At 37.0% G+C, this 23,692-nt stretch overlaps 1 protein-coding gene across 4 annotated transcripts; it reads right to left on the bottom strand.

Annotated features, from left to right (window-relative positions):
- Positions 1-682: 682 nt before the first annotated feature.
- On the bottom strand, positions 683-20,051 carry PSMC6 (proteasome 26S subunit, ATPase 6). 4 transcript variants are annotated; one of them, XR_014293705.1, is made up of 15 exons: positions 19,922-20,051; positions 18,833-18,912; positions 18,702-18,741; positions 18,404-18,456; positions 15,618-15,685; positions 14,895-15,009; positions 12,992-13,079; positions 11,245-11,306; positions 11,034-11,157; positions 10,603-10,664; positions 8,930-9,050; positions 8,706-8,786; positions 4,775-4,859; positions 3,739-3,891; positions 1,439-1,497 (listed from the first exon to the last, which is right to left on the bottom strand). XR_014293705.1 is itself a non-coding variant. In XM_082617180.1 (14 exons), exons 1-14 carry the CDS (start codon positions 20,046-20,048, stop codon positions 1,462-1,464), a joined length of 1,152 nt encoding a protein of 383 aa, XP_082473306.1. In that variant the 5' UTR covers positions 20,049-20,051; the 3' UTR covers positions 683-1,461. The 4 variants fall into 4 exon arrangements, 3 of the variants coding, with proteins under 3 accessions (XP_082473306.1, XP_082473305.1, XP_082473307.1); XM_082617180.1 differs by lacking the exon at positions 3,739-3,891 and having other exon boundaries at positions 683-1,520; positions 4,788-4,859; XM_082617179.1 differs by lacking the exon at positions 3,739-3,891 and having other exon boundaries at positions 683-1,497; positions 4,788-4,859.
- Between the last annotated feature and the right edge of the window lie 3,641 nt (positions 20,052-23,692).

Below are 23,692 nucleotides of genomic sequence, written 5' to 3'. Positions count from 1 at the left end.
CATTAACTGAATTGCAGATTACATTGGATAAAGTACAAAGGACCACATGGATATCTGACCTAGACCTGACATACTATTACTTTTTATAGTCATATTTATGAAATACACTACTAAACATATATAGAAATAGAACTGTTCAATAATTTGAGTATTAATTAGATGGCTAGTTTGAGGGCTCCATTTTCTCTACCACTATTAAACAGTTCTCTCCCTTTTAGTTATAAAACGGCACACATTACTCTGCTAGCAAGTTTTTAATTTGAAGAATGATTGTATTATTACCTGAGTCATATATCATTCATTCTTCAGTGTTTATGAAACTGAAGTTTCTTTTTTTTAACAGCACCTTTAATAATAACATAATCTTAATTGATGCCCAATGATGATTTCCTACTGTAATTTGTTAAAGCTTTAATTACCACATAATATGAGAAAGAATCGTGTATAGGTAACGGAACTTTTGTTCTGAACATTTCTGACATCAACATTCCCTACATCAGATCCTTAGCCTGGTATCCATAGATACCTAGTGTCCATGGGTGAGCTTGGGAAATAATAAATCTCCTAAGTTTTAATATATGCAAAATTGTGTGTATGTATGTGTGAATCTTTCTGAGAAGAGTGTACAAACCTCCTCAAAAGGGAACTAGCATCTCACATAAATCAAGAAAACCAATTCACATTTAAATAGCAAATGTTACTTTTAATCATAATCTAAAAAATGGTTATGGATGTGCATGTCACTATTTCAATTAACTATCACACGGCTTCATCATAGTAGGTGGGGAATAAATAAAGGCTTTCTGGAAGGAGGAATATATACAGACACACATCTATGTTACATATAACAAGATGCTCTCATGAACACTGAGTATAGGTACTGTTTTAAAATAAAATTCAAAAGTCTACAATCTAAATCCAACTTCATCTTGGTTATTAAATAGTTTAGACCACAGTAAACGTAGTCTCATGAAAGACAAGAATATATGTAGGAGAACGGAATCAAACAGATTTTATTAAACTTTTTAGGGTGAGGAAAACAAACGATATAAACTAAGTCATAAGAAATGCTATCTGGTACTACTGTTTCCAACCATTTTCAAGGTTTTACAAAATACACAGCAAATACGAAAAGCTTCAACATACTCTTCTTTTATAACTTCTGCTGCAATAACTGCAACATTAACAAACATACAAATTTCTTCCATACTTCTTAAAAGTAGAGTTACTGAATTACTAATTTTTACAATGTTATTCATACACATTTTTATTCATACTCTTTTAATGAGATCATTTTTGCCAATACATGATTTTCCTTAACTCTATTTTTACATTAAGCCAATATCTGTCATGAAGCCATCAAAAATCTTACAGTAAATTACACAGGTTTGTAGTCCAATTTAGACTCTAGCTTCTTAGAATCAGCCACTTTTCTGACTGCTTTCATGAAGTCTTCCTGTACTACAAAATCATGATCAGCACGAATTGCAAACATACCTGTGGAGAATAAAATAACATGACTGCTATATTTAATATGTGAATTATTTATTATAAGAAAGCTAAGGGAGAGGGTAGGTGAAATGGGTGAAGGTGGTCAAAAGGTACAAACTCCCACTTAAAAAATAAATAAGTCCTAGGGATGTAATGTACAGCATGGTGACTATACTTATTAATACTGCACTGTGTATTTGAAAGATGCTGAGTAGATCACAAGAAAAAAATACTTTTCTATGTGTGATGATGGAATGTTAACTAGACTCATTATGGTGATCATTTCATAATATATACAAATACTGAATCATTATGTTGTATACATGAAACTAATATGTCAATTATATCTCAAAAAACTTTAAAGAAAACTAAATAATGTAATATTATTCTATGGAATAAATGTGAAGGAGCTTAGATGTATTACTTCTCAGCCAATAGTTCTAATTTCCTAAAAACCACTATTATTGTTCAATTAATTTCCGTAACTATAGTGAGCACTATTTTCCAAACCAAAAGCTAGAAAACAGTGAGACAATCATCTGTATACTTAAATTCCACCTCACACAGTCCCTGTATCCAATGTCATCTTGAAAAAACAAAACAAAACCCAACTATCAATAACACATACACATTTTAGGCAGAAGTTTCCTAACTCTACAGGCAGCAATTCCCTGGAAGCAGGGGGCACACGTATGGTTCGGGAAAACACAAAACATCCCAGTAATTTTCATAGTTTTTCCTTGTTAATAATCAAAAGCATAGAGAATAGGAATTAAAGAAAGTCAACAAAAACCAGTGTCATTATTCATGTGAGAAAATTTACTTTTTATGTACAAATTGGTATTTCTGTTTGTTTGTTTTGTTTTGTTTTGCGGTACGCAGGCCTCTCACTGTTGTGGCCTCTCCCGTTGCGGAGCACAGGCTCCGGACGCGCAGGCTCAGCGGCCATGGCTCACGGGCCCAGCCGCTCCGCGGCATGTGGGATCCTCCCAGACCGGGGCATGAACCTGTGTCCCCTGCATCGGCAGGTGGACTCTCAACCACTGCGCCACCAGGGAAGCCCTAAATTGGTATTTTATAAGACTTTCATATTCAAATATCACCATTCAGTTTTTTTTTTTTTTTTCTTTTTTCTTTTTGCGGTATGCGGGCCTCTCACTGTTGTGGCCTCTCCCGTTGCGGAGCACAGGCTCCGGACGCGCAGGCCCAGCGGCCATGGCTCACGGGCCCAGCCGCTCCGCGGCATATGGGATCCTCCCAGACCGGGGCACGAACCCGTATCCCCTGCATCGGCAGGCGGACTCTCAACCACTGCGCCACCAGGGAGGCCCACCATTCAGTTTTTGCTTTCAAGTTTTTGACAAGTTACTTGTCAAATACTACTTGACAAGGAGGTAAAAGGTCTGTGGGTTTTTTTTAAACATTAGTTGTGTCATAGATATGGGTTCCAGATTTTGAGACAATCCTAATTTCATGATATGCTAAAGCTGGTAAGTTATCACTATCTACTAATTAAATGAATCCTACTATTTTCATTGAGGATCTGCTTATACTGAATTTTCACTAACATAAAATGAGTGGGTTGCAACAGAAAATTGCAAGGTTTACTTCCTGTCTTCCCTTTCCTTTCAAGATTTCTACATAAGGAATCTTGGCAATAGTCATTCTATGCTGTCCTCAGAAATCAGGTGAATGGAAATGACTGGTTTTTTTAATAGTGAAGTTTTAAAACCTGTTTAGAAGGCTGTAACTAAATTAGGCAAGTTATTTTTTCCAAACCTTGTGCATATTACTGTTTCCAAATTATTATTTAGTGAATGAGTGAATCTGAGATACATTCTAATCCAAAAAGGATGACAATCTCAGGATTTGAATGGAAAAAGACAACTATAATTGAATCAAGTATATTTTAACTCACAGAAAGATATGTTAACAAAAAAGGCTTGAAGACTAATAAAAAGAAAACTCAAGAATTTCAGTATGTCTCTAGATGAGAAGTTTAAAAAGCTTAAATTTTAATCCACACAGAAGTTCTTTATTGGAAATAGCTAAAAATAAACTTTTAAAAAATATGTGGAAAAAGAGAGAATATAATTTAATGGTATCAGCCTTTAAGATTTAGATACTGCTTTTGTTTGGATTCCATCTTCACCAAAGCAATCTTCTAATAATAATTTGGTCTAGTGTAGATTTTGAAAGGAGAATGTCATAAGTTACCCCTAGTAGTTCAGGCTACTGACTGCTTACCTTTTCATATTTTTGTTTACTAGTAAGTCTTTGTGAGCATGATTTATGTGATTTGTACTGAGAGTTTCTGGACCTGCAGATCTTTGATCCAGATACTGAGTCACAGTATACTCATGAAGATACTCCTATGGAGAAGCCATGTCTGAGCAGCCTCTTTAAACACTGTTGAATTTACAAGAAATGTTAAAATAAGGCTAATGGTGATATGAAAACAAGAGGATATCACATATTGTAATACTTAAAAAGTGTTCATATGCAACCTATGAAAGTCAGTAACTATAAAATCTACTGTAGATATTTTTTTAATTTTAAGATTCTGTGCGGAGGACAAAAACTAAATGACTGTATGTATGGTTTTAAAGCCACTTGGTACCAGAAATAAAAATAAAATCACACAATCCACAGAGAAAATTATACTAAAAAACTACTATATTTCCACAAGTTGAATGAACACAAAATTCATAAATCAATCTTTCAAAGGTAACTACAGACAGGCTAGTATCAGAAGGCATGTCATCCATTTTGTAGCAGATACCCCCAGTGCTGGCCCAGTCAGATTTCAGCCACAGGTGTGGCAGATAGCTCTGTACAGTCTCAGACTTACTCCAAGGGGACAGCACGCTATCACTATGCATGTCTTTCCACATTCTACCCTAAGGCATCCATAAGTGCAAAGAAGTTAACATCCCCAAGGGCAAATCTCATCCCACGGAGGAATGGAGGATGACAGCTGTTAAATAAATGTCTAGTCTCCCATATTTCAGCCAGATAATCCTGGAAAGAATTCTGTATGTTTCTCTGAGGTCTCGTCAGAATCAAACCCCTCTTGCTTACAACAGTTATTTCAATGATGCACCCTTATAACAGCTTTCCCTCTTCCCATTTCACTTGCCCTATTCTCTCCTACTTCTTGGAATCAATTTCCCAGAAAATAACAAGCACTCAAATCCTTGCAAAGCTCAGGCTCTGCTTTTGGACAAACCCAAACACACTTTTAGCAAATTAAACAAATCAAAATCAATAGTAAAAACGGTACTTTAAACCCTTACCTGCTTCAGTACAAACATTTCTCAGGTCTGCTCCATTAAAGCCGTCTGAAAGCTTCACAATTGCTTCATAATCTGTTTAGGAAAAATACTGGAAATCAGTTAAAAAAATAATAATAGGAGACCTTTTTTTGATTTATTCCCATACAGAAAATTTAACTTAAGAGCTTGCTTCGAATTTAGTCAGCTAGGTATCATCTCTGTTAACATTCCACAATATTAACAACTAAAATCAATACTTCTGTTAAGTAAACCAGCACCAAGCAGAAATAAACATACTTCTAAAACTCTAAAACCAAGAAATATCAAGATCTGAAAGCATCTTAACCTGCTTCTACACAGAGAAACTGTTAAGCGCATGTGAACTTTAGATATGTCAAGCTATGACTCTTATTAAAACTGTAACCAAGTATCTAATTTGAATAAATCTAGAATATTCAAAACCGACTGTAACCACAATGGAATTTAATCACATAAGGCAAATATAAAATATACCAAAAATAGCCTTCAGACATCATTTTATCATACAGAATTTTTAAATGCTAGAGTAAACACTGGCTAGCTTTTCTGGTTTCTGTGAAAGCTCCAAGTGTTGAGGTATCAGATCTATGATAACAGTAATAGTTAAGTGACCTTTCTATCCCCGTGACAGACGAAATGAAGAGCTGCTGCTGGTTTAAGGTAGCAGTCACGGACTTGATGTAGAATAGAATAGCGAGAGAAGAGACACATAGGCTACTACAATGTGAAAAACTGTGATAAGACACCCTTGTCAGGCAATCTGGAGTATGTCAATCTCTATTTGAAATCACACAGATAATTCATTAATTAGTCTTCATTCAGGTTCAAGTTCATGTAAGCTTCTGGAGAGCAGAAATTCCTAAGGTTAGAAGAGCATCTGGCACCTAGCAAGAGCTCAGTATTGGAAACTGGTAAATTCAGCTCAGTCCTTCCAACTCAAAACTTTCACATGAGTAATAAGAAAGGCAATGGTCAACTATTTGTAATTATTTTGGACCACTAACTTTTAAAAAGTTTTTAAAGTTGCTTGGCAATTATACTAGATGCCTCTAGTCCAGAGGTCAGCAAACTTTCTGTAATGGGCAAGATAGTAAATACTTTCGACTTTGTAGGTCATATGGTTTCTGTCAAAATTACTCAGTTCTGCCACTGTAGTGGGAAAGTAGTCATAGACAATATGTAAATGAACGGGAATGGTTGTGCTACAACAAAACTTTATTTACAAAAACGGAAGGCATACAGAATTTAGCCCACAATAGAATACATGGCTTGCTGGCCTTTACACTAGTCCAGTCTCTCACTTCTATAGCTAACTATTTTGTAATTTCTCCTCTGTCCTCAAATCTCTAACAGTACTTTCCCATTTTCACTCTTAACTTGCTTTCTATTTCACTGAGAGAATAAAAGCATTCAGAAAAAAAATCCTCTAAGCACCTGCCATATTTAAGAACCTATTATCGTCATCATCTATATATGCTGTCTTTCCTCCTATTCTGAGAAGTCTATGCTCATAGGCAAAGCCAACCTCTCTTCAAAAAAAAGCACATTATCAACTTGTATCTCTCTCCTAGATCATTCCCATCAGCACAAAAAAAAGTGTTGTAAGTTCATGCATCTTAAAGAAAACCCCAAGTCCTCATCTCCATTTCTGCTGCAGCTCCATTTCTTCTCTTCTCCCCTTCGCTAGAGAACTCCTTGAAAGAGGTGTCTAAACTCAGTGCCTCTTGTCCCCATCTCTCTGATACCCATTTGAACAAGGCTCTCACTCCTACCACTCCAAAGAAATTTCTTTTGATAAGGTCACCAGTGATCTTCACATAGTAAATCCAATCTCAGAACTCTTCTTATCAGACCCATTGTCAGCATTTGACAGAAAAATAGTCCCTCCCTATAATATTTCTTCATTTATTCTCCAGGACACCATCAGGTCCTGGTTAACTCCTATCTCTGTGACTAACCTTTCTCAGTCTCCTTTGATGGTTCTTCCTCTCAACTTTTTTTTTTTTTCCTCTCAACTTCTTAATGCTGGAATTAGCTCAGTTTTTGAATCCCTTCTCTATCAACATTCTCTTCCTTGGAACCATTTTTATGCTGATATTAGCCATATTTATAACTCTAGCACAGACCACCCCAACGAACTACTGATGCACACAGAATTACTAATCAACATCTTTACTTGGCTATCTAATTGGCATCTCTAATTAAATATTGCCAGAATCAAATTCCTCTTTCTCCCTTTAAAACCAAATTTTTCCAGTCTTCCCTCCCTTTAATTGATGGCAATTCCATTTGTTCAGTTGCATGAGTAAAAAACCTAAGTCTTCCCTGGTTCTTCTCTTTAGCTCACACCCTACATCTGATTCATTAGCAAGCCCTGTCACCTCTATTTTCAAAATATGTCCAGAATCTCATTATTTCAAAAGATTTTGCTACCACCTTGGACCAAGCCACCATCATCTTTTGCCTGCATTACTGAAATAACCTCCTAATAGATCCTCTTGTCTCTATCCTTGTCCCTCTAGCTGCAGCCAGAATGATCTATTTAACATAAGTGAATTTTGAAATATTTTCAGATGAAATGATAATGACTGGAATTTGCTTTTTATTTTTTTTTGTTGTGGTACGCGGGCCTCTCACTGCTGCGGCCCCTCCCGTTGCGGAGCACAGGCTCCGGACGCGCAGGCTCAGCGGCCACGGCTCACGGGCCCAGCCGCCCCGCGGCACATGGGATCCTCCCAGACTGGGGCATGAACCTGTGTCCCCTGCATCGGCAGGCGGACTCCCAACCACTGCGCCACCAGGGAAGCCCTGGAATTTGCTTTTTAAAAATCCAGAGGGAAGGTAAGAGGTGGGAGAGATTACAGATGAAACAAGATTGGCCAAGGGTTAATTACTGAAGCTGGGGGATGAATTCCTGATAAGATTATACTCATCTCTTCTTTTACGTATTTCTAATTTTCTGTAATACAAAGTTAAAAATAATAACAAGTAAGGTCATATCATTCCTCTGCTCACAATCCTCCAATGGCATCCATTTCACTAAAAACAAAAGCCAAAGTTCCTACACAATGGCCTCAGTAAGGCTCTACACAATCTGATCCCCATTACTTCTATGATTTATTTCACTTGCTACCGTCCCAATAACTCTGCCACAGACACCCTGACCTCTATACTGCTCCTGAAATGTTCCATGCACGCACCTACTTCAAGGCCTTCTTACTTGCTGTTCCCTCTGCATGATTTTCCCCCAAATATCCATACTTAGCTCCTTCACCTTTTACGTCACTGCTTAAAAATCACCTTGGTAAGGCCTTCCCTGTGCTTCCTCCTCCCCACCTCTATGAAAAAATGTATACATTCGGGCTTTATTTTGCTTTATTTTTCTCAGTAGGACTTATCATCACCTAATGTACCACAAAGTTGACTCCTGAACAACATGGGGGTTAGGGGTGCCAACCCTCTGCACAGTCGAAAATCTGCGTGTAACTCATAGTGGCCCTCCATGTTCACGGTTCTGCACCTGTGGATTCAACCAACCCCAAGCAGGTAGTACTGTAGCATTTACTAGTTTAAAAAAAAAATCCACGTATAAGTAGACCCACACAGTTCAAACCCATTTTGCTCAAGGTTCAAGTGAATATTTTACTTTCTTCACCTGTCTTTCCTGACAAGAATGTAAGTTATATAAAGGCAGGAATTTATCTGTTTTGTTCATTGCTATATCCTCAGCACTTACAACAATTCTTAGCATACAGCACATGCTCAATAACTATTAGCTAAATTCAAGACCACCATGTTTCCTAAATTTAAAACTAGATTTGGTAGACTATCAGTGATATCCAATAGCATTTTACTTCATTTACCAAATGTAAATATATATGAAATAGGTTATTTACTTACCTATTTCACCATGCTTTGTAATGGGACCTGCATGGATTTTCAATATATCTAACCTTGCTTGTTCGTTTGGTAAATCAATATCTGAAAATAAGAAAATTATAAGAAATTCTTTTGCAGTCAGGTTTTTTGTTTTTTAAACAAAGTAGGGGGTGAGGAAGAGGTATGGGAAGAGAAATGGACATAGACAAAGGGAAATGGACAGCAGGCAAAAAAGCTTAACTCACGTATTTTTCTATCTAATCTGCCTGGACGAAGCAAAGCAGGATCCAGTGTATCTGGTCTGTTTGTAGCCATGATCATTTTAACTCTATGTAGAGTATCAAATCCATCCATTTGATTCAGTAGCTAAGAATATATTTGTGAATATAAATCAAAGGCACATTTTATAAAGCTTCCCAACCATTAAAAAAACACATAGCACACACCTTTTATAAAATGACTAAGACCATGAAATGTATTGCTTACAGATACATATGTGATGTGCAGAATGATTATTTGATGGAATCATATTTTTTTCTCTCTCTTACATAAAGGGATATATTTTCCATCCTAAAAGTTCCAAGATAGATTACTGAATGCTTTTTTTTTGGCCTTGCCTTGCAATATGCAGAATCTTAGTTCCACAACCAGGGATCAAACCCGTGTCCCCTGCTGGGGCAGCACGGAGTCTTAACCACTCGACTGCCAGGGAAGTCTCCAAGATAGATTATTCAACTATGTACCTTTTTATAGCTATCAGATAGTTTTAATAAATCTGAAGGCATCCATCCAGTCAAGAATTATGAAACTAAGTTATGTGGATCTGATTTCCAATGTTTGAATTTTTTTGTTACAATTACTTTTAAAATAATGTTTCAAGAGCTTATGGTATGCCAGACATAAAATTTACAACAGGATAACTGGAAACAATGATTTTCTACAAACTTGATAATAAATTCATTAAATATCTTTTCAAATAATTCTACTATACACAGAAATACTGAGATACCTAACACATTTCCTTCAATTCCTGAAGTTTTCTTGAATAAATGTTGAAAAATCTAACTGCATTCAACAAACACTTTAAAACAAAGCTAGCCTGACAATGTCTATTTCTTCATGCCAATATGTCTAACATACCGTGTTAGCTAACAACATGTCAGCTACATGAATAAAACTAGTATCTGCGTTTTTAAAAAAATACCTCAATTTAAGGCTTCTAATAGACTCTACAACTAATTTTAAAATAGTCTTTTCTGAGCAGACAATTTATAAAAAACAATTTTCAAATACCCCTACTGAGACAGAAGTTGACAATGCATTACCTATGCTACCTATCTATTCATAGAAGTTGGAAAATGTGTTTGGAATCTTGCCATCACTTTCACAGAATTTGGAGTGGGAAAAGACTTTAATATACACTTCAATACCCCATCATCCATCTTCAATAATCAAAACTATTTTAGTTTCCTTTCATTCTCAGCAATAAAGAGAGGAAAGTATTAGTAATTTTTAGAGCAGCCTCATACATAATTACAATTCATTTATTGCCACTAGTTTAAATATATTTGTCACTCATAAAATATCTGAATAAAACTAACACAAAATCACATTCACAATATAAGTACAATATATAATTTTTTAAATGGCCAGTCTGCTCAAAAAATTTAGTACGGTACAGTTGTAACTCACATGAAATTTTATAGATATCCCTATTATTTTCTAGTACTCATTTTCTTACTAGAGATTGTGGTAAAGAAAAGGGTTCATTCCTGTCAATACTGTACTTTCAAATTTCATACTTAAGTGCATTCTTCATTTAAACCACTGTCCATATTCTGACCTTCAAATATCCAATGTTCACTTCTTCACTTTATAAACATTGATTTCTTTACAAACAGGCTTTACCAAATATTACCTCCATTAAAGTTCTCTGAATCTCTCTATCAGCTGAAGTACCCTCAGAAAACCGACGACCACCTAAAATAATGATGTGGAAACTCATATGCATTACTCCTTTCCTCTTTAAGCATCATTTAAGAAAATATGAAAATGATAGTGTCTGGGGTTTAAAACATTAAGATGAAAATAAATTAACAAGAATTACACTGACAAAATTAGAATTGATTTTGGTATAATGTTTATCATTTTCTCAATGTTAAAGGTTATTTATTGAGAGTGGTTAAACTTTCTTAAGAATTTTTTTAAAGTAACATTCAATTCATTTTGCTACTTCACACAAATTGCAATTAGAGGTGAAAAGAGAGGGAAAAAGTTCTTTTAGATTTAAAAAATATTCCTACAGTTCAAGAAAAGTTTAAAATAAATTTTAAAAAGTGTTATTCTTACCAATAGCATCTATTTCATCCATAAAAATGATGCATGGCTGATGGTCCCTGGCATAATTAAACATTTCTCGGATCAAACGAGCACTTTCACCAATGTACTTGTCTACAATAGAACTAGATACAACCTGATTAAAGGAAAAACATTATGGTAAACATAGGACAATTCAAAAAAAATTTATTTTCAACAGCTACAAAAAGAATCTTCCCTTTACCTTTAAGAAATTGCAATCCAACTGGCTAGCAACAGCTCGTGCCAAGAGTGTTTTTCCTGTACCTAGGAATGATAAACAAAGTCCTAATTAAATGGAAAGTAAAACAAATTTTCAAAAGCCTTTAAGAATGTAATCCTTTGAATAGTAAATTTTGCAAAATGGAAGCCAAGTCTTAAATAAAAGCTTTTAAAATCATTTAAAATCCCAAAGCACTTCCACTCTCAGTATTAAAATTTTATTCAAAATATCCCTTCTAATTTTATTTTAAGCAAACTGAATACATAACTTTAGAAATATATCAAATCCAACTTACAAACAGACTGTGATGGAAACTTGTACATTCAAATACATTGGGCTATACTGAACACTGAGTGGACCTTTGCCTACGTATGATATTGTAATATCAAGTATTTGTTATTTGGAAACTACTGATTCAGTGGGTTATGAAAATCTTCCAAATACTGGCATTTTCCATTATATAATATTAAAAAATCACATTTGTTAATACCATCTCCGATCTCATCCTGGTTGATATTAACAAACACATTGGAAAGTTGTCAAGCTCATAGTACCAGACGTAAAGTTTTCAAAAACTCAATTTTCGCTTGAAAGCTCAAATTTTATCACTGGCTACAGATGGTGTCAGCTGTTCACTTTAACATGATTGGCTAACTTCATTCATTTTTTTAAAAAAATGTGTGCAGGGACTTCCCTGGTGGCACAGTGCTTAAGAATCCGCCTGCCAATGCAGGGGACATGGGTTTGATCCCTGGTCCAGGAAGATCCCACATGCCATGGAGCAACTAAACCGTGCGCCACAACTACTGAGCCTGCGCTCTAGAGCCCGTGCTCTGCAACAAGAGAAGCCACCGCAATGAGAAGCCCACACACAGCAACGGAGTGTAGCCCCTGCTCGCCGCAACTAGAGAACGCCCGCGCACAGCAATAAAGACCCAACACAGCCAAAAATAAATACATAAATAATAAATTTTTAAAAATGTGTGCAAGGTAACCAGTAACCAGTCTGATAATTGACTGTAAATCATCCTTTCAAGTAAAAATGGCATTCCGTGAAAAGCAGCTAATACAGCAGGCAACTCAAATAATCACACAAATGCTTTTCCTGGAGATATCTATCTTATTCAGTATGCAACAGAAGTACTTTATATGTATTTTCCATTTCATCACAGAATACAAGACATTATTCAAGGATCAAAAGTTAATATTTTTAATGCTTTAGCAAGGACATTTTAAGTGAAACTGACATCTCTTTTTAAAAATACTGCAAATGTGAGTGGCCCCGAACACAATGACTACTATACCATTTTGTGCCACTGACTTAATTGATTCATGCTATGGCATGAGTAGCTTTACCCTCATTGCTTTGCACCATCAGCACAGATGTTAGTTGCCTTTTTCTTTTTTTTTCACTGTGTTGACATCTTAGTATTACAAGAGTAATTCTGACCTTGCAGAATCCCTGAAAGTGTCTCTGGGACACCCAGAGGTCTGTGAACCACACAAGACCATTGCTTAGAATCACATGGCATGTTTAGATATATATACCCTATGAAGCACAAGAGGACTAAGCAAGACTAAGAAAATACTAGACACACATCCCCAATCCCTTCCTTACTCTGAATAGAATGAAGGCTGGAATTGTCACATTAAGTTATCTCCATCTCATGTTTTTACTCCTTCATTCATTCATTCGCTCATAGTGGGGCAGACATGATTTAATACCAACCTGGTGGTCCATATAACAAACAGCCTTTTGGAGGTATTATTCCTACACGTTGGAATAATTCTGGGTTTGTAAGAGGTAATTCTATTACCTAGAAAAGAAGTTGCATGTTTCTTAAAAAGTTAGTAAAGATTTTGATGTACTTTCAAATATTTTAAGTAAACTATCAGCAGAATTACGTACATACATCATAATTCATAATAGATCTAGAACTCAGTGCTATGTAAAACCATTTATATTAGAGGTTTTTCTTCAGGTAGATGTAAGATATCCCTTAAATCTAAAAATCTTAAAATATTTTTTAAATTAATTAATTAAAAAGCATGTGGTAATTTGAGCTATTTATTTATTATTTAACACACTTGTTAAAATAACCACACACTTGACTAGAGTGATGTTTGCACGGGCATATAATCTGTCAAACACATTTGAACTGTACACTTAAAAACATGTGAATTTTACTGAAAGTAAATTATGCCTCAACGAAAAAATTAACACTACAAAAAATCAGTTAAGCAAAAGAACAAAAAGATTACACTGGTGTGCATCTGAATACAACAAAAAATAATTATAAAATGGGGAACTTTGGTAAGATATAACTGCCACTAAGAGAAATGGTACATAAAATTTTCTTATGTTGGCGTTTTGTCATAGTAGTCTTAAAAAAAACATAAATTCTGCTCTCAATGTTCTAAGACTGATTCAAAGAAAGAAAAGTGGAGAACAGCAAAAGTGAGGATTTGACTGCCCAGTTTAAACTCTTTACTTGAGAGATAAACCTCTACTGAATAACTCTGTCCATAAGGTATGATTAAGACACGCCAAAATTGTGAGAAATTAATATTCGCAATTGTCTGCAGATGTATACTGCATGTCCTTGGTGTGTGTGCGTGTGTCTGTGTGTGTGAGAGAGAGATTCATTCTGCTCCAATGGCTGATGCAGCAAATCACTGTAAAAGATTTCACTGTTTCATGAAGCACTTGTTCTTCTCTTTTCATTAACTATAATGTGAAAAGAATAGGCTTTTATTTATGCTTTGGCCAATGCTTCCGCAAGTATGGTTAATAAAAAAAAAACAACTTGGTTTCATAATCACCTGGAATGCTTGTTTAAATGCTAATTCCTGTGCCCCACCCCCAAGCCACTGCATCAAAACCATGCAGAGGGCCTAGGAATCTGTATCTTTAATAAGAGTTCCAGAAAATGTAAAGTGCTGAAGTCTGAAAACTACTGTTTTAGGGCTCAAATCAGATATTGTAAGCCATTCCAACTAATCAAATTCATTCCTGAGTATTTCCATCCTAAATTAACATGAAATCAATACAACAATGTAATTTGCTTAAAAGAGAATTATTAAGAAGCTGTCTGTGCTGTGAAGCAAGGCAACCCTGATTTGATTCTTCACGTAAGAACTTAAAAGTTTAAGCCACGCTAAAGCCAGTATTTTTTCTTAAATGACAGCAAACAGCTTTATCAAAATAAAATATTTAAGGCACAGATAACTTACTCTATTTAAGGGCAATAGGAAATCAATGAGGTTATGGGAAAAACTACATTACACACACTATCCAAATGTGCTCTGACCCAACTAAACTACTAAGATAATCAAAATACCAGATGGTATGGGCACTGGATTACATCAATTATTCTTAGGTTTTTTTTCTTCTTTGTTGTAAAAAGAGCAGGATTTTTCAAACACCAAATTATCTCCAAATTTAACAAAAACCCATAATTTTCATAGCTAGAGATTCAGTGCTATTCTTCTCTTGGCAAAAATATTATATATATAATATTCAGTAAACACGATTTGGACAAAGTGATTTTACATTCTCTTTCTCCCTTCAGGCATTTTAAAACCCGTACTACTTCTTAGTAAGTTCAGAGAATAAAGCATACACTACCAACCTCTCGTAACTCCCGAATCTGTTCTGACAACCCTCCGATCTCAGAATAAGAAACATTCCCGGGGTCCTCATGCGACATGTTGTAAACCAGTGGGTCCACCTCTCTTGGCAAATACCTGTAATGATAAGGTGTGTATTTTTCTTTTAAAAGATGTATTTTCTCTCAGCCTACAAATAGAGTATAAATGACTTGCTTATGTAAGCACCTGTAGGTGATCTTAGAAAATCATGTTGGGACTTCCCTGGTGGTACAGTGGCTAAGAATCCGCCTGCCAATGCAGGGGACACGGGTTCGAGCCCTGGTCCGGGAAGATCCCACATGCCGTGGAGCAGCTAAGCCCGTGCACCACAACTACTGAGCCTGCGCTCTAGAGACTGCAAGCCACAACTACTGAGCCCGCGTGCCACAACTACTGAAGCCCATGTGCCTAGAGCCTGTGCTCCACAACAAGAGAAGCCACCACAATGAGAAGCTCGTGCACCACAACGAAGAGTAGCCCCCGCTCGCTTCAACTAGAGAAAGCCCATGCATAGCAATGAAGACCCAAGGCAGCCAAATAAATAAATAAATTTATTTTTTTTTAAAAAACATGTTTAAATTAATTTGAAATTAGGAAAAGTGGAAAAGTGGCAAAATATTCAGAGATCTCAAGAAGCATATATTTTGGATAAAATCTTCCCTCCATGAAAATAAGACGTAAACTAAATAGTACAAGAAACCTACCTCATGATAGTTAGTGTAGTCATATCCAAAGCAACTCTTGTTCCTGGCTTCAGCTTACTTTTGTCAAGCTAATTGTGTAAAACAAAAGGTGTACACAAACACTTAAAAGGAGAATAACACTCTAACAAGAGCATAGTTAGAAGCCAAATAATCATTTTTACCCTTCAGAGAGAACACTAAGATGAGATTATATTAGATTATAAACACCATGCCCAAGGGAAGGGTTTATAAAAAGTAGTCATTCAAAGTTATTTCCTTCTGCTCCTTAAAAGAGTGCCCTTTTGTGCAATCTCAGTGTGAAATGGGAAATCACTAATATACAAAGTCTGAGGTGGCAACAACCTTGTTTTTGAAGAAGGAATTGACTGCAATATTTTACTTTCAAAGGCTCACTATTTAATATAGTTTTGCTCATTATTTTGATTTAGGCACTGTAGTACAGTGGCTTTGGCAATTGGTACCAAAGCATTTATACAGAAATCCCTTAATGAACATTTGGAGGGGAAGGAAAGGAAAGCATCTTAAAGGTATGTCCATTAGATTTATTTTAAAAACTATAGTTTTGGGAAGAATGTGTTACGTGATCATAGGAGATAAGGGGAATATGCACTCTATTTCCCCTTAGAGATTTTTTTATTAAAATTCTAAAGAACAAACAAAAAAACCCCAGCAACCTTCATTCATGCCTTTGCTACATGCCAGACGCTATGGTAAATATATTACTGTACATATTAAGTTGAATCATACTAAGCAATTTATTGGCATATTTAACTTATTTGGATAGAAGTGGAGAGAATCTATCCAAATAGATTCAAATCACACTCAGACTGTTACTTGTCAAAAATAAAGTTATTTTTCGAAAAAACTATAATTTTTTAGTTTTTTCGAAAAGTGCAAAGAAAAAAATAAACTGCTTGCCAATACAATTTCAGAATCATACAAATTACTGACGATTTTTCACAGGATTTTGCAAAGAGCGCTTAGTTTAGGATTTAGTGCCAATTAAAATGAAGTGAAGATATGCTAAATACTAGGTTTAATATAATGGATTAAAGTAAGAATAATTGCCAGATACAGTAGTCCTCCCCTTATCCACATTTTCAGTTACCTGAAAATATTAAATGAAAAATTCCAGAAATAAACTAATCCTAAGTTTTAAATTTCATGCTGTTCTGAGTAGCGTGATGAAAGCTCTCTCCTTGGGACGTGAATCATCCCTCTGTCCAGCGTATTCCTCCCGTTAATCACTTAGTAGCCCTCTCGGTTATCAGATCGATCCACTGTCCTGATTGAAGTACTTGTGGTCAAATAATCCTTATTTTACTTAATAATGGCCCCAAAGCACAATGGTAGTGATGCTGGCCATTCAGATATGGCAAAGAGAAGCCACAGACCGCTTCCTAATGAAACGGGGAAAGTTCTCGACTTAATAAGAAAATAAAAATCATATGCTGAGGTCGCTATAATCTACAGTAAGAACAAATCTTCTATCCATGCAATTGTGAAGAAGAAAAAAGAAGCCTGTGCTAGTTTTGCGTCACACCTCAAACTGCAAAAGTTACGGCGACAGTGCATGACAAGTGCTGAGTTAAGATGGAAAAGGCATTAAATTTGTAACAAGATATTTTGAGAGAGACCACATTCACATGACTTTTGTAACAGCATATTTTTTTATAATTGCTCTATTTTACTATTATTTTTGCTAATCTCCTTCTGTGTATAATTTTTAAATTAAACTTTATCATAGGTATGTATGTAGAGGAAAAAACATAGCATATATAAGGTTTGGTATATGCCCAGGTTTCAGGCATCCACTGGGGGTCTTGGAACATACCCCCACGGATAACGAGGGACCACTGTACTTGAAAAAGAGCTTAAATAGAGATGAATATGAAGCTATTTCAACATTTACATCTATAGGGAATATACACTCTGGCTTTTCTAATATTTTCCAGTTTTCAAATACTCTCTTGCCCCTCATACAACCACAAAATATCTTAGAAATGCCAACTTTTGGCATCCAGAGGGCCCTGAAAGGGACATAAATATCCTCTGTCAGATTAGGCAACTGAAATTTTGATTTAGAAAATGTCATCCCACTTACATGCTAGGCAAAATCTTAAGACTGAATTTAGTCCCTAGGAAAAATTCAATTCTATAGCCATGTCATATCAATGTTTTAAAACCTGAACCTGACATAACAAATACTCAGTTTAGAAAGCTCTTCCAATGAGTTTATAAGAATTCGCTAAAGACACTTTCTAAAGAATAGGGTAGTACATAAATAGGCTTCAGAGGCTACTAAATGATCCAAAGCCATTTGTTGGCGTTTTCTGATGACTGCAAGATAAAATCTGGAGTTATTTCAATTTGCCGATTCTAATTTAAATGAACTCATACAAAATCAATTTAGCCTATAGTAGAGACTATAAGTAATATTTTTGAATGTTTAAATATAAAATGTAATTTATAAAGTCTAATACTTTTAAGCCCTCTTCAAAAAAGACACTAAAATAAAATAATCTGAGATTCTTTCACTTCTAAAATTCTTTGATTTCTCCGTGTGTAGAGCTGACTGAGGCAATGCAATAGAGCAGAAAAGTAGAGACTACCGGGAGTCAAACCCATGGTCTGAGTTCAGGCTTTGCTAATAATTAGCTATATCTGAACAAGTCACCTTTGGGAGTTATGGGCATAATGCCTGACCTGCTTACCTTGAGAATTAAATACCTTACATGAAAGGGCTTTTGTCAATTATAAAGTACTATAGAAATGTAAAATGTTACCTGTCGACGACAACCCACAACATATCTTGGTCCATTTGTAGCTTTAACAATGACTAGAGGAAGAAAATGAAAAAACAAATTGAGAAATAGAAAGTAAAAAATAAATATATCCACATTGATGGCAGATTGAGTTTTATTTCTGTTCTCCAAAAGACAAGAATTGAAGGACAACTTAGTCTATGCAAGAATATCATCTACCTTCATTACAGTCATTAAAATAATAAGCATTTCAAAAGTTGGTGGTGGGAGGGAGGGGAGTCTGCTCTTGTTTTCTTTACTAACAATCTAGTACACTTACATTTTTCTTCAGTTAATTGCTTAAGTACTTCACCCACAATCTAAGAAAGAAAAAAAAAAAAGCATTACTTTTTGCCAAGAGCTAAAAAACAAATCACCATCACCCTCTACACCCCAAACTCCATTACCTACCTGCCCAACACTTTGTAGGGCCTTCAGATCATTTTCAGACTTTTCATACTGTTTGGTAAGTTCTTTTAATTGTTCCCTTACTGAAAAATATAATTTGAACATTTTAAATTAAATAATCTTAGCGAGTTTAAGTCACTAAGTCTCACTTTATTTAAGTTTATTTAAGTCTATTTCACTTTACGTGCACTTTATATCCACTATATCAAACCTCAAAAAAAATAATGCCATTTGTAGATGACATGTTTAAAAACGAAATGTTACAGAGAAAGCACCATGTTTTTATTTTCCTGATCGGCAATACTTACTTGTTTGAGCACATATTAGGTTACATTCATAACAGATATTGACGTTCTGACACTTCCGGATTTGAGATTACAAACCCGAATGATAAAAGAGTTAGACCCTTCCTCACTTCACCTACCCACATGAACTGTTACTCTTTGGCTTTCTAACCTAAATAAAGCGCCACAGAATTATACAGTTAAGGTCTTCCTTCATTACTTAAACCATTCAGGTTTGTCAGTGACGGTGCACTAGGAAAAATTATAAGTACTCTTTTGGTTCAGGAGTAAGGGAAAATTGTGTGCCTGACAGAGTACAATTCAAAACACGAGGAAAAAAGATGAGGCCTATGACTGACCGATGGACCCCTTCTCTCTTAAACTCCGCGTTCGGCTTTCCATTCCACTAACAAACCAACTACCCGAGTCTCGTCTCTTGCTTGAGCTTCTTTGACTCAAGTCTCTTTCCGCCTCCGGGTCCCGGGACTCCACCAACACCGCACTCCTTGCACCTCAACCTGGAAACATCCCTGTGACCCACTTCTTCCCCACTCCCCTCTGATCATCTTCCAATTCCATCTCAGAACTGGGGACGTTCTCTCTGTCACCTGGACCAGACTGGACCATTTTCACGCCCGAAGAGGCTCGGCTTCCGAAGCTACAGGCGGGGATGACAAAGCGCCTTGTCTCCGGACTGAGGCCTTCTCTCCTCGGGGCTCGGTTGCCGAGCTCGGCCAAAGGCCTCCGCTTTGTCAGAGACAGGAGCAGGTCCGGGCACGAGATTATGTGGAAAGAAAGGTGCACTCACACTCCTTGAGACGGCCGTCGATCTCCTTGTGCTCCAGCAGCTTCTTGCGGTAGTCCTGAAGCGCCTTATCTCTAGGGTCCGCCATGATGAGAAGCCGCCGCTCATAGGGGATGCCGGGAATGGCCATGGCCGCCCGGGCGGGGGAAGGGGCGGGGCGAGACAGGAGAGCCTCCCTGGAGGGGCGGGTTTCGCGGAAGACACTGCCCCTTCCGGTTTGCCCCGCCTCTGCACTCCACTTCTCCAACGTCTGCGTCTCTATGCACCAGGGTGCCGGCGTGCACAGAAGGAGACCTCCGGATACACCATCCCCTGCAGGTCAGCCTGGGTAGAGCAAGGGCGCTGTCCCCTGAGAGGCATTGGTATTTTTAAGTGACTGCTGTTCTGGAACCACAAGAGACTTTGTAATAAACCAAGATGAGAATGAAATAGGGAATATATACATATCTCTCTAAAGAGCTCTGATGGGGGCTTCCGGGCTTCCCTGGTGGCGCAGTGGTTCGGAGTCTGCTTGCCAACGCAGGGGACACGGGTTCGAGCCCTGGTCTGGGAAGATCCCACATGCCGCGGAGCAACTAAGCCCGTGTGCCACAACTACTGAGCCTGTGCGTCTGGAGCCTGTGCTCCGCAACAGGAGAGGCCGTCACAGTGAGAGGCCCGCGCACCGCGATGAAGAGTGGCCCCCGCTCGCCGCAACTGGAGAAAGCCCTCGCACATGAAACGAAGACTCAACACAGCCAAAAATAAATAAATAAATTTATTTTAAAAAATAAAAAAATAAAAAAAAAATAAAGAGCTCTGATGGCTTATCGGTATAACACAGATAGCCTACTGGTATAACCCAATACTATCCAGGATCTCCAGGTACAGAAGGAGTAGGCTATTTATTCATTTATTCACTCAGTGAATGAGGTACTAAGGGTTCGAAATGGTGGGAAGATAAAAAAATAATTTTCAAAGTGTAATAAATACTATACTATAATGAAAATAAAACATGGTGGTGTTATAGAGTAAGGTGAGAACTAATTTAGGACAGATATCTGAGATAAGGAGCCAGATGTGCAACAAACTGGAGAAAAACCTTCCAAACAGAGGAAACAGCAAATGCAAAGATCTTAAGGTGAAAAGGGAGTTGGCTCATTTCTTGGAAAAGAAAGAAGGCCAATGAGCCTGGAAGGGGGTGGGGTGTAGAGGGGCACAAGATAAAGATGCCTTCTTTCTGTGCTTTTGGACAAATTAATCTCTCAAAATCTCTGTAGAATGAGCATACTATTTGTACCTATCTCATAGGGATGTCATGAGTATTAAAAAACATAGTGTGCCTGTAAGCTATCAACACATCTGGCACATAGTAAGCATTCAGTAGTGTTATTTTAAATTGTTTATTTTAAGGGTAGTAATGACCTCAGTTTTTGCGGGACAGGTCCATATTGCTGTACCTCTTCCCAGCATTACTCCTAGGGAGAATTTATTGCTGTTCCAAAAGAATCAGTCACATTCCCCAGACTCCATTTGATCTCATCTTATCCAGTGGCCCTGGATGTTTGAGTTTAAATAGGCATATCTTATATATACATATAAATTGCAAATTTAAGTGAATTAAATTACAAAAAAAATTATTAGGAAATTAAAAGATGCCTTCAAATTTATTAGGAAAAAATCTTATGGATATTGTGTGAATACTCTATTCTGTTTTTTCTAAATATAACTGGTAATTGCAGTTAGACAATAAACAAGGAAGGTGGATTGAGCAGGGTTAGTCCTTTCTCCCACTCAGCTGCAACTATTCTGGTCAAACTATACCAAAAGTATATCACCTCTGACATGAAGCAGTAAAGAAGAGAGGATGGGGCAAAGAAAAAAATATATATAGCTCAGTTTGATTCAATTCAATAAATATTTATAAGCACATACTAGTGTGTTATTTCAACATAACACACCAATATTTTAAACTCCCTTGACTCTTATTCTTCTTCTCGCACCCATCTGGCAAAATTCCAACGTCAGGTGAACTTCCTGTCTGTCTTCAGTATGCCTGCAACAGAACAGCCCTGTTCCTTTTTATATGCACCTCTAAGACTGTATCCTTGTCCATCAGAAAATGTAGCTTAATTTGTAATAATACATTCATAAACGTTCTTAAATGTTTAGATGCAATTAAATGTGTCTTTTCCCCCTAGTAGACTATAAGCTCCAGGAAAACAAGGACTATGACTATTTCTTGCTCATTATTGTATCCCCAGAAGATGGATACATATATATATATATATATATATACTATTGAATGAATTTGTGAATATGTTAGACACTATGATAGGTAAGCAGAGATATAAAAAGACTAAGAAATGTCATCAGTTCTCAAGGAACTTAAAATATTGTAGAATAGAGAAGAAGTGAGGTGACAAGGTAGGGTATATCTTAGTTTTGGAAGGAGGGGTCATTAAAAGTGATGTCATAACAAACAGTGATGAGATTTTTTAGATCTTCGAAAGGTCATTTTTAAGGATAGTCTCCTAACCTACTAATGTATAATGTACCATTGATGGGTGTTGTGGTTTTAAAATACGTACACAAATTCTTTGATACTTTCCATTTCAAGAAGTGGAGCCTAATTTCCCTCCCCTGGATCTAGTGACTTGTTCTGGACAAATAGAATAAAGTGGAAGTGACAGTAGACAACCATTGAGCCTAGGTCATGAAAGGTGTTGGGGTTTCCTCCTTACTCTCCCTTGGATCACTCCCTCTGGGGGAAGTCAGCTGTCATGCCAAGAGGACACATCAGCAGGTCTGTGGAGAGACCCACATGGAAAGGAACAGCCAGCAAGGAACTGAGGCCTCCTGCCAACAGCCATGTGAGTGAGTCATTTTTGAAGCAGAGCCTCCAACCCTAGGCAAGCCTTCAGATGACTGAAGCTCTAGTCTTAATTGCAACATCATGAGAGACTTAGTCATGCAACCCAGTTCAGCTGTTCCTGAACTGCTGGCCCACAAAAACTTGAGACAATAAATGTTTGTTGTTTTAAGCCGCTAAGTTTGTGGTCATTTGTTACATGGTGACGGATAACTAATACAACAGGAACTGATATTTTTCTAGAGAGAATTGGGAAACAGTACCAGATAGGCAAGTAGCAAATACTTTTGCTCACACATCAGCTATAACACTCGAGTTTTTAGAAATTTGTCATTCCAAATATCTACCCCCAAATACTTATCAGAATGCACTTAATTGAATGTGTCTATGGCCGAGCAGTAAGATGTTGATGTAAGAATAGAAGTTAGAATTCCTAGCTTCTGGGAAATACTCTCCTTTAATCAAAGTAATACATAAAGTTTTTTTTTTAGTACTACAAGTCTTAGATTGAAAAAGAGGAGTCTACTGCCCCACCCTATTCTATCCCTGAGCCCCACTATCCAATTATTATTTTTTTATTAATCTTTTTTTAATTTTTATTTTTGGCTACGTTGGGTCTTCGTTGCTGTGCGTGTGCTTTCTCTAGTTGTGGTGAGCGTGGGCTACTCTTCGTTGCGGTGCGCGGGCTTCTCACTGCAGTGGCTTCTCTTGTTGCGGTGCATGGGCTCTAGGCACGCAGGCTTCAGTAATTGTGGCACACGGGCTCCGTAGTTGTGGCTCGCGGGCTCTAGAGCACAGGCTCAGTAGTTGTGACGCACGGGCTTAGTTGCTCCACAGCATGTGGGATCTTCCCTGGCCAGGGTTCGAACACGTGTCCCCTGCATTGGCAGGCAGATTCTGAACCACTCTGCCACAAGGGAAGC

The sequence above is a fragment of the Mesoplodon mirus genome (genome assembly GCF_964341445.2).
Source record: "Mesoplodon mirus genome assembly, chromosome: 4".
In the NCBI taxonomy this organism is placed as follows: domain Eukaryota; kingdom Metazoa; phylum Chordata; class Mammalia; order Artiodactyla; family Ziphiidae; genus Mesoplodon; species Mesoplodon mirus.
This window is presented reverse-complemented; position numbering and strand designations above follow the sequence as displayed.

What these genes read in the sequence shown, in the direction of transcription:
- PSMC6 (XM_082617179.1), bottom strand. Translation starts at nt 20,048, where the DNA reads ATGGCCATTCCCGGCATCCCCTATGAGCGGCGGCTTCTCATCATGGCG. An exon ending in AGATTCGGGAGTTACGAGAG is followed by an intron (nt 13,080 to 14,894) that starts GTTGGTAGTGTA and finishes CTTCTTTTCTAG; the next exon opens with GTAATAGAATTACCTCTTAC. An exon ending in CAGATTAGATAGAAAAATAC is followed by an intron (nt 8,787 to 8,929) that starts GTGAGTTAAGCT and finishes TCTTATTTTCAG; the next exon opens with ATATTGATTTACCAAACGAA.